Source organism: Lissotriton helveticus, chromosome 1_2, assembly GCF_964261635.1.
Source record: "Lissotriton helveticus chromosome 1_2, aLisHel1.1, whole genome shotgun sequence".
NCBI classification, from domain to species: Eukaryota; Metazoa; Chordata; class Amphibia; order Caudata; family Salamandridae; genus Lissotriton; species Lissotriton helveticus.
In genome coordinates, this window is record NC_136058.1 from 162,016,431 (window position 1) to 162,033,106 (window position 16,676).

The following is a 16,676-nucleotide window of genomic DNA, read 5'->3' on the forward strand; positions in this document are numbered from 1 at the left end:
TTCAGAGCAGTCTCGTGCATTTTTGTTTGTTTACATGCCAACAAAACAACACAAAAGACTAGAGACTGCCAAACAATGAGCTTTTCTCAGATGGCCCTGCAAACAAACTAGAATTTAAGCTATTTTAAGTAACCAATGTAAATGGAGTTCTTGTAAATTATATAGAACGATCTAAGCCTTAAACCCGAATAAGTTGTAAGTTTACCCAAATAAAATGAAATTAAATTATCGTAGGATGGCACGGAGGACTGGTTTTACCAATCCATCGCTTATGACCTATCAAAAACGAATAATTTCACCAGCAGTTAGTCTCAAACACACAGAGGGTTCCAACACAGATTTGTAATTTGACAAAACCATAAGCTTTCGTGCACTGGTTACACAATCTTCACTTACCCATTGCTGCTTCTTTGGTCAGTTGCCCATGGTACTTGGAACACTGTGTGATCATCTTTTTAAGTTCACCAACACTGTACTTGGAAGGTTCTCGAACTAAGGCCTCTGAGAACTTCTTCGTATAAACAGTAGCCGAACGGATTGTTTCAGTGCGTCCATGCTTGAAAGCAGCAGTGCTGCACGACTCGTAAGTGGCTACAGTCTTGCCATACTGCCTAAAGAAGGCGACCTGGAAGGACAACTGTGCCACTGCGTCAGGACTGACCTTGTATTTCTTTAGAGTGTTTTTTCCTCCTGTTTTGAACTCCATAGTACCAACTGCCAAAGTCTTTACGGCAGCATCAAAGTTCTCTCTGGCTTTCACGATTCCCGCTTTCAGGACATCATTCAGCTGAAAATGGAGCCTTGTCACTGCCTTGGAAGAGTCCACGGCTGCCGGCAGGTCCTTTGGTGTGACAGCTGGTTTCTCTGTGCTGTCTTTGAACACCTCATTTTGGAATCTCAGCATGGCCACACCATCTCCCCAAGAGTGTTCAAAGTTCACAGCAGTGGTGCCATCACTGGCCATTATCAAGCTAAAAGACTTATCAAACCAGCGGTTGACACCTGTGCCATGCAGCATATTATGGGACAAGTGATTTGCATCCTTAATGGGGAAATCATCCAGGCATAAGCAGAAAACAGCTGAATCTACCTTCTTCAAGGCTTCTGCATTTCCATTCTCTACTAGCTTTTGCCTGAGCAGGGCCCATGTGTCCCTTTGTTCACTGGTGAGATAGCCAAGAGGGAACTCTGGGGCAGGAGTGGTGTCGGAGAGAATGTACTTCAGATGTGCTTGAATTTCTGAAGCCTTCACAATATTTCCATCTCTATCCAGAACATCAAATATGTAAAAGTGTCCATTCCTTAGCACTAGCAGATGCTTAGCCTGGTCATCTGTCACAAGCTCATCTTTGTTTGGTCTTGGTAAACGAGTGGAATTGAAAATTCTGAAATACTGTGACATGTCCAAAGGGTAGGCATTGACCATGTAAGCCACGTACCATGAAAGTGATGATGGTACCCATCGCACCAACTTCTTGAAAGCTTGAGTGTCGCTCTTTTGAGGGTTCAGATGGAAAACCTCTGGCTCCAGGTATCCGGCACGTATGGTTTTCAGAAAGCGCATGGCAGACACGGTCATATTTGTTGCTCGAGTTAATTGATCATTATATTCTGCCTTTGGATCAGGAGTAAATGACATAAATGGATTATAATTCAGAACTATTGAGTCACGTGCAGAGAGATACATGTCGAACCAATGATCTAGGAAAAAAAAGAATTTGTTTTGGTTAAAATAGATAATTTCGAGTAAGGAAATGGCAGCTTTAAAACCATGTATCTGCTTGGTCAGTTATTTGTGAAATTCTCAGAAGTAGTAACCACACAATGTGGGTTTTGTAGTGAATGAAAAAAAGCTATTGAGTAATCATTCTTACTGGATGGTATTCCCAACAAACACTTTATTTTCTTAAGTGGTAGGACTACATACATTTTCAATATCTAGGAGATCCATGAATACACTACAGAATGTGGAGTGGACAAAATCCCCAACATTCAATACGAGATACAACAGCTCGGAGAAACAGGTTACAACTTTCTGTCTGTTATGTCTTTCCCCTGCCTGCGAGTCCCATCTTGTGCATAAGGAGAACGCCCTTCAAGCACCAAAGTGGTGCACTGGTCAGGGCGAAAGAAAAAGACCCTACATCTACCCCTCCCCCCGTTCCAAGAAATAAGCAAATTCACTTTCACTTCATAATTGTAATGAGTCGCTCTGGATGCCTGATGTTAGGCCGATGATGAGCAGGGAGGAACAGCAGGTAGAGAGGAAAGCAGAGAGAATGTGAAAGGGAACATGAGGAAATGGAAAAGGTCCTGCTGTAGAAAAAGTATGAATACACAGTTTATCATTTTGCATCAAAACAGCTTAACTAGTCCCAAAGTGACTGGTAGTACTCCGATTAGTTCGTTAATTGAAATCATGTCTATATTTTCTTCTTCCTACTTGAGTAACCAGGTCATATTTCTCTTTGTAGTCAATAATCAGGCTACTCAGGGAGATACAATATTTTTGTTTAGATTTTTCTCTTAAGCATGATTTCTGTGGGCGAGGGACTTGTATTGTGAGGGTACCTCGATTACAGGAGCCTTCATTTATCGCAACCGGCAGATGCTGCCCTGTGAGGATGGATCTCAAAGAGTCCATTGCAATTTCTTTCCAGATGATCCACAGCAACGCAGACATTTGTAGAGGTTTAAGGGACTGTTCTTTTCAAAACGTTGGAAGCAATGTCATTCTCCTACCAGCTTTTCCACTGATTTGTCAAGGAATAGAAACCAAACCTTCTGGCGCAGCAGTCATTTCATAGCCACGATGCCTTTATGTGCTAAAGCTGCGACTTTACTCTAAAGAGTGTTCAGGATGATTAAACAAGTTCCTCTAAGTAGAAGACCGCTGTGGTGTCTTGGAATTCATTATGCACATGTCACAAAGCTCTCAGGTCCTGTAAGTGGCTGTCATTGTGTTGATTCTGTGAAAGTCGCAAATCTCTAAATTTCTGGGCGTCAATCAAATCAAAGGGTATCCTATCACCTTGCCTATAATGGTATTACTGTTGCTTAGTCCTCCTGCCCCTGAAAGAATATCAAATATTTTTCTTGTGGACTCTCCCACACCCTACTGGAGTAATGCTTCATCATCTGGTCGCACCCTGGTCCCTAAAAACTAGGGGGGCTCAACCATCTTCCAGGGAGCACTTGGGATAGTAGTCTAATCCCAACAGGGAATAGAAATATTAAGAATACCTAGTGGTCACCTAAGTTTCCCTTTGTTTTTGCTGCCACTGATATGCATGAAATAAGAATTAATTACTAGGGTGGTTGATGAGGAGTATTACTACCCCAATAGCCGTATACTACGTCAACATGTTTCAGCCCTTTCCCAAAGCCCAACCAGGGTCCAAGGCTGATTGACACATTACAGCAAAGGGAGATTACCAATGTTACTATCTAGTCAAGGATGTTGGGTCTGTTACTCACCAGTTGTCACAAACACAGGGTGCAAAATAAACATCATCAGGCAAGGCTGACCTACTTGCCTGTGCCACAAACGAAAAGGCATATACTGGGGCCTGTTTTCATCATAATCATAAAGGTGAAAGAGGACACAGGAACATATAACATAAAAAGAAGAAATAAAAAAGATAAAACGGAAAAAACATTAACCTCAGCTGCTCGGAGTAATTGGAGGAAGATTGTATTACTGTTGCAGCTTGTCTTACACGGAATGGCATGCTTGTTCCATGAATGCCCATGTACAGAAAGGGTGCTCACATTTCCCAATATTACATACGAGGCACCTTATACAAACCTCATGCAACATCTTGCTTCTCGCAAGCATCTTCATGCAAAAGGGAGTCATTCTCTTATACCTTTGTACATTTTTATTATTAAATAGTACAACAGCACAGAACAACCTGAAAAAGGTGAACACAAAATGATAAATCCTCGACACTGATAGGAGCGTGGTGCGCATAGTTTATTTCGCTGATAATTTATGAACTCTTACCCTCCTAGGTGTATACTAACACCGTATACAGACTAGTGGGACGCGTCACAAGTAGTCACAAGTAGTCACACTGGCTGAATTCAGATAAAATATGCTGGTGTCCCCATAACTCACCTACTGTCCGAGATTAAAAGGTGATTCGAAAAGTGCCCATCCTACCACTCCAAGGGCTGCGTGTCGCCATAAACCTACTATGCCACCAAGCATCTGTGCCAGTGTTTCCTTGTTGCAGTTTACGCCTATTCCCTTTAACTCGAATTTCCGACCTCCAGTTCATCTCCAATAATCCCCTTCAGTCTTATTCTGCTAGATTCTGAGACGTTTTATATCAGTAGAAACTCAATTTGTATGATTTCCCTTTTATTTGGCAGCGCTTAGCTGATATTTGTGCCTTATTGAATATCTTGCTCCATTGTTTGTTTGTTAGTCCACTCCCCAATTCCCTATCCCATCTTGTTTGTGATGTCATATTAGATAGGTGCTGGCAGTCTATTAGCTGTTGTATATAGCTGAGATTGTGTGATTGTTATGATGTGTATTCTTAAGCTTTTCTCAAAAGCCATCAAAGGCTTAGATGCTCCTTCTTTCATGAAGGATGAAGGGCCCAATGTCTAACTTGCACATACGCAGAGAGTTCGCATTTAGAAAAACTGTAGTGATTTTGAAGTTCTTCAAACGTCTTGATATGCCCATCTTTGAATAGAGAGTCCACCATTGCTGTTCCGACATTTTATAAAGGTCTGTTTGTCCATAGCTGGTTGGAAATTCGGGTTAAAGCAAATATGCATAAACAATGTGATCCCTCGTTGGGTTGCTGCTTTGCCACTAGTGTGCCACGTGTAATAGGGGATAAATAATGTCCTCAGCTGCGTTGTCTCCAGGCCACGTTGAAGTAGTTGCTATTTAATGTTCTATTCCACACCACTGTTTGCCAATTTTGTGTTTACATTTTTTTGTTGAATTTCCAAGCATAGAAGACATGCAATATAGCATACATATGCGAAAGTCAGCAAGAAATGTAAATAACATTTGAAGACAGTCAATCAAGTCATTCTGTAAACACACAATTTCCTCACCATAACTGAAAAATGTATCATGACAAAAAGGTTTGCCATCTATTGAGAACCTATGTAGAGCGTGAGGTATAGGAAGTCAGAGTCACAGAGGGCAACAACATTGTGAGGAATAAAGAACGACAAAGTAGTGAGAAGCCCGGAGAATGTACGACCTGCTTGGCGAAGCATAGAAAAACAGGTCTATAGCAGATGGGTAGTGGTATGCATTGAGGTTTGGAGAGTAGGCAAAGGGGCCCCCAATATTCTCAGTATCTTAAACAGCCTAGGAACATCATCATCAAGTGAGATGAAGAGGCACGGGTCATCAACAAGTTTGTCAGTTTTGAGTTTGCCCCAATTCTACTAAATATTCATAAAGGTTGGCTTGAGAAGTTTGAACATGAAGTATTGCCAGGCCTCTTTTCTACGTGGCCTATATATGTTTAGCCACTATTGACATATTTTTTATTTTGCCCATGTATAATTAGTGATTAGAGACCGCAATCGACTGAGGGTTCCTCTGGGTAATGCTATGGGTATGGTTTGAAACAAATATAAGATCCTTGGCAAAATATTCATTTTAATTCAAGTCATCCTGCCAAGCCAGGAAAAGTGCTAAAGATTCCACCTTAAAAGATCTGTTTGAATTTCCTTTAAAAGAGCAGAATTAAGGGTTACCACTCTAGCGATGGAGTGGGCATCTGCTCCCAGTTTAGCAGGCAATATTTTCAGAATTTCTGGTGACAGGTGAAGCAGCTGATCTTCAGCTTTGTCTATATTAGTTAGGAAACCCACTAGTTCTTTAAATTAAGAGAAAGCCTGAAATCACCAAACTGGTATGAGAGCACTATAACATACAAATCAATATTGGAGGTAACAATTTTCAGCGCTTCATAGTCAAAGTAGATGCGTTTTGCCCAAGTGATGAGAGGAAATGGTATTTCTCACTGAAGTTGATTTATAATACTTAAATATAGGTCAATATACCTCAAACATATGTCTGATTCACAAGCTTGGACAACCTTAGTACACAACCCTTAGACTACTTGAGGTGTCTCAACACCTTGTTGGCATTCATTTCCTTCACTCACTGTTCCAGTGTTCTTTTCTACCCCACCAGCTTTACATCCTCCTTCAAGTTTCTTCTCTTGTATGAAAAAAGTTTGTCATCATACACCAGTACCTCAGACCCATTACTTTAATGAGAGTAGAGGATCTGGGATAGCAGAATGTTGTCCTAAAGCCGTCTTAGAGTCATGCCAAAGACAGAATCTCACACATCACACCAAGTGGTTAACTTTAAGGGTGGGTTTCCCACAACTAAATTAATGGAAGTGAATCTAGGAGTTTACGGGGGTTGACAAAGGGGAGATGGATTAGTGGGAAAACACCGACTTCCCCACTTCTACTTTAAATATGATAGTTAAAGAAAATCATAACAAAGATTGACGCAATGCAGAGAAGGAGTTTGAGAAATAGAGCGAGTGGTGTTGGTCAGAGATTGTTGCATGTATGTTTATATTGGTCAGAATTCAGGTCAGTAGGACGCTGGAATACGAACAGATTGCAAAATGTTATGCCAGAAATAATATCGGTATTGTGTAGATTCCTTTAAATATGACACTCATATCCTATATCGGAAAACCATGAACAATTTGACTTGTTTTGCAACATTTTCAACAGAAATATATTGAAGACCTTCACAAAGAGCATCACGAAAATCAAAATTGACATCTGCAGTGGCTGAAAGCCTGATAATTAGAATTCAGCCACAAGTGTTCTGTTGTACAATTCTGTTTACTCTAAATTGCCATAACTTTCACTCTACCAAACAACGTTCTGTGTACAGAATTACTGCCCAATAGCAGAGTGCAGTTTTGTGGTGCAGGAGTGAAGGAAATACTGTTGCCAAGTTCACCTTGCATGCAAAATGTCTTTCAGTAGTGCATATGTCCTGTAGTCAGGGTGCAGGACATATACCCACCAATAAGATTGATTACAACCTTAGTTCTGTAACAATTTATAGGAAAGTGCTATTAACACCGAATGTGCAGCTTGAATGTAAAGTGGTTCTAAATTGTCCGGTGGGACAATTAGATGCGTATTACATTTATTCGTAAAAGCTGGGGAATATCAAATGTACAGAGAAACTATGACACTAAGAGGAGAAAATCTCCTCCCGTTTTGTAAGGGCACAGAGGAAATCTCAGTACGGCCTCCCATGGTAAACACTAAGTCACAAAAAGTACCCCACTGTTATAGAAATAACATGAACTAACCCAGGTTAGGCATGGAAAGGTTATCTATGAAGCATCCTAGTTAAACCCATGGGGTTGTGGGAAAGGAAATGATGATCCTCCGGTCCAGGCCAGCACTCTCCCCAGCAGCTCCGCTTTCAGCGCCGCATCGGCTCAGCACAAGAGCCCTCCCGTCTTCAGTGTTCACGCCAGCAGCCCAATGCAACCCGGGGGCGATAAGAGTTCCTGCTCGCCTGGTGCCCCCCTCACCCCCTGCTCACTTGCTTCTCCTGAGTATTTATTTAATTTCACTTTTTCACTTGGTTCCTCCTGATTGTTTTAATTCTATTTTGGGTAATCATTGTTTAATTTTAGCCTTCCCACCGCTGCTGCGCCCCCTCCCCCCAACACAGCCCATGCTCCCGCCTCCGTACCTTCAGTCCCAAACCCCCCTGCCCTACTTAGTGGCGGAGCGCGTGTGAAACCTAGACCTCCGGTCCAGGCCATCACTCTCCCCAGCAGCTCCGCTTTCAGCGCCGCATCGGCTCAGCACAAGAGCCCTCCCGTCTTCAGTGTTCGCGACAGCAACCAGCCAACCCATAGGCGATCGAGTTCCAGCCTACCTGTTGCCCCCCTCGCCTCCTGCTTACTTGCTTATCCTGAGTAATTATTTAATTTCTCTTTTTTACTTGGTTCCTCCTGATTGTTCTTAATTCTATTTTGGGTAATTTTTATTTAATTTCAGCCAGTCCCGCCGCTGCTGCCCGTGTGGCCCCTCCTCCGGACGGACACAGCCCTCGCTCCCACCTCTCTACCTCCAGTCCCACCCCCCTCCCTTACTTACTTATTGGCGGCCACTACGTGTTCACGCCAAAGGCGTGCCTAAGGCAAGCCCGTTTGCGCCCATCACCCGACCGTGACCAGCACCAGGAACCCTGGATCCACGACCTTCCACTACTACGACGAGGACGCCCTTCTCGCACTCAGCCCCGGAAGGCACAGAGACTGCCAACAGGCCTCGCCAACCGCGAACCACGGCCAGTTCACCTGCCTCCACTACCTTCAGACCTTCACCACCACGGCCTTCGGCTCCGCCGACACCGGCAACGACTATGCCTTCAGATGCATCCTCCTCATCGTGCGCTCCATACAAAAACACACCACAGAAATCTGGGACCTACTCGACTCTCTTTCTCTCTCCCGACATCACCTTAATCACGGAGACTGTGGTTCCGTGAATTCTGAACCCGTTTTATAAATGGCATGGTTTCGTTACGAATTTGATAGTAGCAAATCGTAACTAGTGAGTTCGGCAAGTACGAGTGATCTTGTCGTGCTAGACCCATAGAATCATCTTATATGTGGAGATTTCGTTCTGAACCGTGGGTTCCATTTTGTGTATGGCAGCCATTTTGTGGTTGCCCTCACATAGGCCGATGACTGTGGCCGAACTAGTCTTTTAGGTGCACGTACACCTTAGCTCGAGTCCGTGCTGACTTTTATTTGACCTGAGTGAACTGACCCTGTTGCCTGAAGCTGACTTTGTTAAACCAGTTCCTGCCCTTTAGCTGATCAAGATTAAGGATCAGAGCACAGGACATCGTAAAGTTTTACTGCACACAAACATGCCTTATCTTACTTCTATCTGTTTTCTGTTCCTTCTTTTATGGTCTATTTACGATATGGGTTGTGGTCCTTTTTATTATGGGTTTGTCCGGCTTGTCTAAAGAAGAATGTTGGGTTTAATGATTGATCATGGGCCGGACAACTGTAAAATGGGTTTGTCGTTATGTAATACTTTTGCTGTGGAAACATGTGATTGGTTGAACTGTAAACAAGGAATGTTTGCCTGAAGCATAATGTTTGGCATAAAAAGGGATGACTTGCTTTGTAAAGTTGAGCAGTCTCCTGAGAACTCATACCGTGATGATTTCTAGGACTTCTGTTACTGGCTGCAGCCAATAAATTTGATCTCTGACGCCACCTAGAAGTATTCCGTGTCTCTGTTTGCCAGGACATGGGAATCCAAAGACTTTGGGCGTGTCCCTGACGCCGCCGGTTCTGATTGACCCGGTTCTTCAGTTGGCGCCCAACGTGGGGCGACTCCAGCTGTACCGGTCCAAGCTCGAGGAGCTTCGTGAGGAAATTCTGGAGGAAGGCCGCCACTTCATCGACCCCTGTATGTCGACGTGGACCGAAGGTGTTTGCTGCGAGGCTTCCCACTTTCCGACGGCTACGAAGGACTGCTGCCCTGACTGTCGCCCTGTCTTGGACCCTCGATAGATGATTTGTAGAGCGAGACGATAGACTGTCTTCTGGTGGCGTGACAGATATTTTGGTTAAGTATAAGTGGGTCGTTCCCACGAATTTGTTTGGTTCTTGGTTTTGTTTGGTTCTTGGTTGATTCGGCTGCTGCAGCAATCGAAGCCGAGGGGCTCGTATATTTGCGAGAGTATCGATAGTCGATAACCCCTTGAAGTTGGAAGCTAGATTAGTGAGCTATAAGATGCCTGGTCTTAGCAAACTTAGAAAATGGTTTAGTTGTGGTTGCAACAAGGATTCCCGACTAGAGGACTCGTGTCCGATACCTCCAGTTGGAACTCCGACTTATGAGCTCTATTCAAAACACGGAGTGGGTCCTATTACTTATAACGAAGTATGGATCGGCTACACTAAAAAGGATGGTGTTTTTTACGATGGCCCCAATATGGTAATTTCGAATCAAATATTTTAGATAATCTGGAAGTTGCGTTATTCAAGAAGAAAGCCCGGCCGGCAATGTTTGACTCTTTCTGCCTTTGGCGAAAGGAAGCCAAACAGAGAGAAATTAAACAAGCTAAGAGAGATCGGAAAGATAAGAATATGTCAATAGTACAGGCTGCTAGGCAGTACAGGGATGATGGAGAGGAGCGAGCGAGTGAAGTTCTAGATAGACAGCGTTTTATGGCCATAGATAAATGTTATCCGGCCTTGCCGTCTACTCCTCCAAGAGCGATTGAGGATCTTGAAAAAGATCCTTTGATTTCTCACTTGTTGAGATTGCCACCTCCTTATGTGCAGAGTGCTACTGCACCTCTATTACCACCGGTTGTTCCACCCTTTGTTGTTCAACCTCCTGCTGTTGTTCAGCCACCTGGTGCTCCACATATAGTTTTGCCTCCTCCTGCGAAACCCGCTCTAGGGTCGCCAGCTTTGCTACCAGCTTTGCCTCATACTCCTTTGCCTTCTACTTCTGCTTCTTCGCCTCTGACTGTTCTTATGCCTACACCTTCTTTGCCTCAGAATACTTATTCTCCTGTTCTTATGTCTGCTTCTTCTCCTTCTGTTCGAAAACGAATGACAGAGACTGTTTCTACTCTGTTGTCTCCATTGTTTGGGTCACTGAATATGACCCCTGTTTCGGAACGTAAGCAGAGTCGTAGTCAGCTTCCTGGTTCCGAGGAACGGGTTGTGTTGGATTTGTTGGCTCGTAGATGGATTATAAATGCTTTAAGGTATGATTTGCCAGCGGTTATGGATGTTTTCTTTCAGTGGGAACCGCCTAAGCAAAGGTATGTTTTCGATGTGATGTGTACTTTCCTGCGTCAGGAATGGGAAGATAATGAGTTGGGTCCGATTCCGCAGGATGTGCTTGATGTTCAGTCAGATTTTGCTAAAGGGATGATAGTGGACACTGATGTTACAGATGCTGTAGAGACGATATTGGCTTTTAGATCTAGACTTCCGTCTCAGACGTTGTATGAACCTGATCCCTCTGTTAGGAGGAAAGCGAGACAGTATCCAATGAGAGAAGTTCCTCCTGTATGGAAGGAAGCAGTTCAGGCTGATGCAAATCGGGGTATTGTTGCTGCTCCGGCGCATTTTCAGCGAGTATGGGTACATGTCCCTTGGAAGAGAGCAGAGGTCTTGGCTCTTAAGCAGACCTTACCTGACCCTCGTAAGAATCCTGCTGGTTATTACAAGGAGTTGTCTCGGACAGTAGAAGCATGTATCATGAATTTAGCCGACATAGATATGTTGATGGGTAATATAGTTCCGCAACCTCTGTGGGCGAAGATTCGTCATGAGAATCATGCGGCAGAATTAGGAGATACTTGGGCGAATATTATTGCTGCAGATGGTAGACAGGAGGGAGGTGCTAAACCTGAACCTTTGGTTTCAGAATTGCCAGGTAGAATTATTACTCTGATGAAAACGATGATGCCTGCGTTACGAGTGAACTGGGATAAGTTAGCAGCATGTAAGCAGAAGAAAGACGAGAGTGTGTCTGACTTCTTCACTAGGTTTGAAGAGACGTTTATTGATCACAGTGGTCAGGATATGAGTACGGAAGGTGGTCAAAGGTTGTTCGTGGATAAATTTGTCTTTAATTTGCTTCCCGAACTTTCCAATAAGTTGAAAGACTCCGAGTTAATGGGCTGTTTCTTCGTCGGCCCAGATATTGGCTACTGCCCAATATTACGAGAATAGGGATAAAGATGAGAGGGATAAAGCGGAGAAGAAAACGAAAGATTTAAAGACCAAAGTTCTTTTGCAGCAAGCTTATCCGCCTCGTCAGAATCAGCCTCAGTTTCAGCAACTTCCGCAATTTCAGAGATTGTTACAGAAGCCTGAGCCATATGTTCAGCGATTCTTTCCTGGCCCTAATCAGTGTGCTTATTGTAGAGAGGTAGGTCATTTCAAAAATAGTTGCCCGGCTTGGTTACAGCGTGCGAATGGTGCACCTGGTCAGAGAGGTCGTGGTGGTTTTCAGCAAGCGCCTAGAGGAAGAGGACATGGTGTGATTCCTCAGAACGAGCGTTCTTCTTCCCTACAGAATTCTGCAAATTATTTTGACAGGAAGAATGCTCCGAGTGGACAGTCTGCCCAGTATTATGTTGAGGATTACTATGTCGAAGGTGAGAGTTCTGGTTATAATGATAGCTAGGACAGCCATGGGAAAAGAGAGGGAGTAGTGTCAGTTCCAGTAGATCAGAGTGGACCGTATGTTGAAGTGATTACATCAGGTGTAGTAGAACCTTTTCTTTTGGATACTGGTGCGACAAATAGTTCTATTATGCATTCTAAACTCCCTGGCGCACCTTTGTCTGGCTTAACCAATGTTTCCGTAGGATTTTCAGGCGCCCAAGTTCGTAATCCGGTTTCTAGTCTTTTGTCCCTTTCCATCGGCCCTTGTGAATTGGAAGCTCCACTTATTCTAACGACTGGTTGTAATGAGAATCTGTTGGGTTTGGATTTGCTGAAAAGATTGTATGCGACATTGCATTGTTCTCCTTCGGGAGTACAGCTTACCCTTGGTAAGAAAGTGATTTGTCCAATGTATTTGTCGAAAGATTGTTTGCCACTGGAATTGCATTCGCTTCCTGATACGCTTTGGGCTACGGGTCCAAATGATGTTGGTCTTTTGCAGGTTACCCTTAAAACAAACGCTAAGCTACCTCGTATTCCCCAGTATAAAATATCGAGCGATGGTGAGAGAGCTCTTTTGGCGATTGTCTATGATCTGGTTGAGAAGGGTGTAGTAGAAGAAAGAAGAGGAAATGTGTGTAACAGTCCTGTTTTGCCTGTTCTTAAGCGTACTGATGCTTCTAAGCCACCTGTGTACCGGTTTGTGATCGACCTTCGAGAGGTCAATAAGATCATCGTGCCACAGTTTCCTGTTGTTCCTGATATCACTGCTTTGTTGTCGTTGATTCCTGCTTCGGCAGCCTGGTTTTCTGTCATTGACTTGAAGAATGCTTTCTTTAGCATTCCGATCGCTGAGGAGAGTAGGGATATTTTCGGCTTCTCTTTAGGAGGACGAAGCTTCCGGTTTAAGAGAGCTCCCCAAGGTTACTGTGAAAGTCCTTCAATCTATAGTCAGGCGTTGAAAACACAGCTTGATGGTTTTGTATTACCTGCTGGTGCTACTCTTATTCAGTACGTTGACGATTTGTTGATTGCTGCTGATGATGAAAAGATTTGTAAAGAGACTACTCTTTCGTTGTTGCGGTATTTGTCTGACCTTCATCATAAAGTGTCACCTTCGAAGTTGCAATATTGCCGCCAAGAAGTAACCTACTTAGGTCCTCACTTGTCGAAGGAGGGAAGGTGATTGACCCCAGAAAGAATTCACGCAAATGAGTGTGCCATCGACACAGAGAGAAGTTTGTGCTTTTTTGGGTATTATGTCGTATTGTAGGCAATGGATCCCCAATTTTTCACTGTTGGCGAAACCTCCGTTAGCATGGACTACGAAAGATACTCCGTATCCTCTTCCTTGGTCTGATGAATGCCAGAAAAGTTTTTCTGAATTACGTGATGCATTATTTATTTATTTATACCATTTATTAAGCGCGCTGTTACCGAGCGGTGTCCTGGTGCTGAAATAATGTGAATATCTCCCCTAAGATGTCCGTAGATTTCTAAAGGCCGAAAAGCCATGTTTTGATGTTTTTCCTGAAGGCCATCAAAGTAGAACTTTGTTTCAAGGCCGGAGGTAATTTGTTCCAGATGGTTGAGGCTCCAGTGATGAAACTACGGCCACCCCATCGTGCTTTGTGTTAGGCTCCTGTGTTGGGTACTCCCGACTATAGCAAGCCATTTACGTTGTATGTACACGAGAGAGAAGGATGTGCGTTGTCAGTGTTGACACAATCTTTTGGGGACAAGCAGCGTCCATGCGCGTATTGTTCGGCAACGTTAGACCCAGTTGCTAAAGCATTGCCGAGTTGTTTGAGAGCTACAGCCGCAGCTGCCGTTTCTATCCGACAGTCTGCTGGTTTGGTATTGGATAATACGCTGATTGTGATGGTTCCGCAAGCAGTGGATACCTTATTAAACATTAAAAGATGTAATGTGTTGAATCCAGCTACGTTGTTGCCGATCTCTACAGAGACGGATGCTCAAGAACAGCATGATTGTTTTCTTCGTACAGAGGAAGAAACAAAAGCTAGAGTAGACCTTAAGGACACTCCTTTTGATAATGTTGATGGTACGCTGTGGGTTGAAGGTTCGTGTTTTAAGCTTCCGAATGGTGAAATGACTGCAGCGTATGCTATCACAACTTTAAATACAGTTGTTGAGACAGCACGCATACCACAGAATTCTGCGCAAGCAGCAGAGCTAATTGTATTGACTAGAGCGTGTGTGTTGTCGGAAGGAAAGCGAGTGAATGTTTACACTGATAGTCAGTATGCGTTTGGTGTTGCTCACAGTTTTGGACGTTTGTGGAGAGAGCGTGGGTTCCTTACTTTCCATGGAATAAAAAATTCAGCATGGGCAGTTAGTGAATGAACTTTTGGAATCTCTCACTTTCCCAAAGCAGATTGCAATTGTGAAGTGTAGTGCGCATAAGAAAGTTGTGGACGATGTTGGTCGAGGGAATGCGTTTGCGGATGAAGTTGCGAAGGAAACAGCGAAAGATATGATGAGCCGTATGTATGTTGCAGGCCCAGCTAATTGGGTTGTGGCTGGTGGAATGTGTGAAGACACGATAGAAAGTGTGAAGATGATTCAGGCTGAAGCTACAGAAAGGGAAATGAATGTTTGGAGAGAGAGAGTACGGGTATGTTGGATTCTACGGGTTGTTGGATTGAGTTATCGGAACACCAGCGATGGTTGTTGCCAGACGCGTATGTGCTCCCAGTGGTTACAATGGCTCATGGATTGGCTCATATAAGTTCGAAAGGGATATGCAAGTTGTTGGCTCCAGTTTGGCAGAATGCTGGAATCCCAAAATGTGCAGAGAACGTGGTGAAACATTGTATGATTTGTCTGCAATATAATCCTGGTAAGGGAATCTCAACTCCAGCTGGTCATTTTGCTCCTCCGACGTGTCCGTTTGAGGTGATACAGTTAGATTATATTCACATGGAGAGATGCAACAACCTAAAATACGTTCTTGTGGTTGTTTGCGCCTTTTCTAGATGGATAGAGGCTTACCCCCTTAAAGATAATACTGCCTTGTCTACAGCCAAGGTTTTGTTGAGAGAGTATTTCCCTAGGTATGGTTTGCCGAGAATTGTATGGTCGGACAATGGGAGTGAATTTGTGGGTCAAATCATGAAGAAAGTATGTTCTGGATTAGGAATTAACCAAAAGTTCCACGCAGCGAATCACCCTCAGTCTGCTGGACTTGTTGAATGTTACAATGGTACGCTTAAGCTGAATTTAGCAAAAGTACAAGCGAGCACTGGTCTTACATGGCCAGAGGCCTTGCCGTTGGCTCTTTTGTCAACAAGGACGACTGTGCATTCTAGAGTGGGACTTAGTCCATATGAGATTGTGTTTGGTCGTCCAGCGAATGTTTGGAGTTTGCCTCGTCCGAAAGAATACAGCAGCATTGAATACCCTATGTTGGTGGATTACTTACATGACTTGACTGCTAAATTACGTGTTCTCCACCAACAGGTCTATGACAGTCTGCCGACAGCCACTACAGATCCAGGCCACGTACTTGAACCTGGACAGTACATTCTTGTGAAAAAGTTTCAGCGTACCAAGAACTTGCAGCCTAGATGGACCGGCCCCTATCTGATTTTGCTGGTTACTAGAACCGCTGTTAGAGTAGCAGGCAAAAAGAACTGGGTGCATGCTACCCACTGTAAAAAAGTTCCTTTGCCTTTGCCATATGATAGGTGGGTAAGGGATGATAAAACTGATTTTGATTGTGAGAAGGTCCCTAGATTCATTCCATTTAGTGATGCTCATTTGACATGGACAAGGTCTGAAAGTGAGGATGACGAAGTTCTACAAGCTGCTGTGCCTCCGCATTTGAGATTGGACACCACTGAGCCTGTACTCTTGTTTACAGACCAGACAGTGCCTGGTAAAGGCCGTTATAATTTACGACCGAGAAACAATGAACGAATAGAAGCATAATTTTTCCTTTTGTTTTTGGAGAACTGCACTCTCTCATCCAAAAAACTGTTTTGGCCTATTTTTCTTTTTCGAGCTGCCATCCGAGCTCAGCTGTAGGGTCGCGGTATAAAGACTTGGGATTGCAGCCGTAGACACAAGGTCGATGGTTCTGGTTGGTCCTAGGGCGTTCCCTGGACTGACAGATGCATTCCTTAGCGGAAAAAAAACAACTGCCGCGAACAGCACGGTTAGAGGATTGAGTTTTTGTGATGGAGAGAGCTGCCGAGAAAATGAACTTTAAAATGAAACTGTGTAAATTAATGCATAGCAAATGTTTTCTGATAACATGTGTTTTGATGTTTTTAAGCATGACGTTAGCATTGGTGGGTTGGATTGTTTTCACTACCCAATTGACTTCTGCACCCACCTCCCAACCTATGTCTTTTCCTACCACTACTTCTTCACATTCTTTTCATACTTTACCTGAACACAAGCAAATTAGAAGGTCGGAATTTGTGAATAATTACTTTGTGCAAC

General features: G+C 43.7%; 1 protein-coding gene across 1 annotated transcript in view; it reads right to left on the minus strand.

The window, feature by feature from the left end:
• CPT2 (carnitine palmitoyltransferase 2) overlaps window positions 1–16,676 on the minus strand; it is a 102,870-nt gene that overhangs the window by 10,669 nt on the left and 75,525 nt on the right. Inside the window, exon 4 of the mRNA XM_078670510.1 lies at window positions 397–1,701. Coding sequence (XP_078526636.1) covers window positions 397–1,701 — 1,305 coding nt within the window. The remainder of the gene's footprint in view (window positions 1–396; window positions 1,702–16,676) is intronic.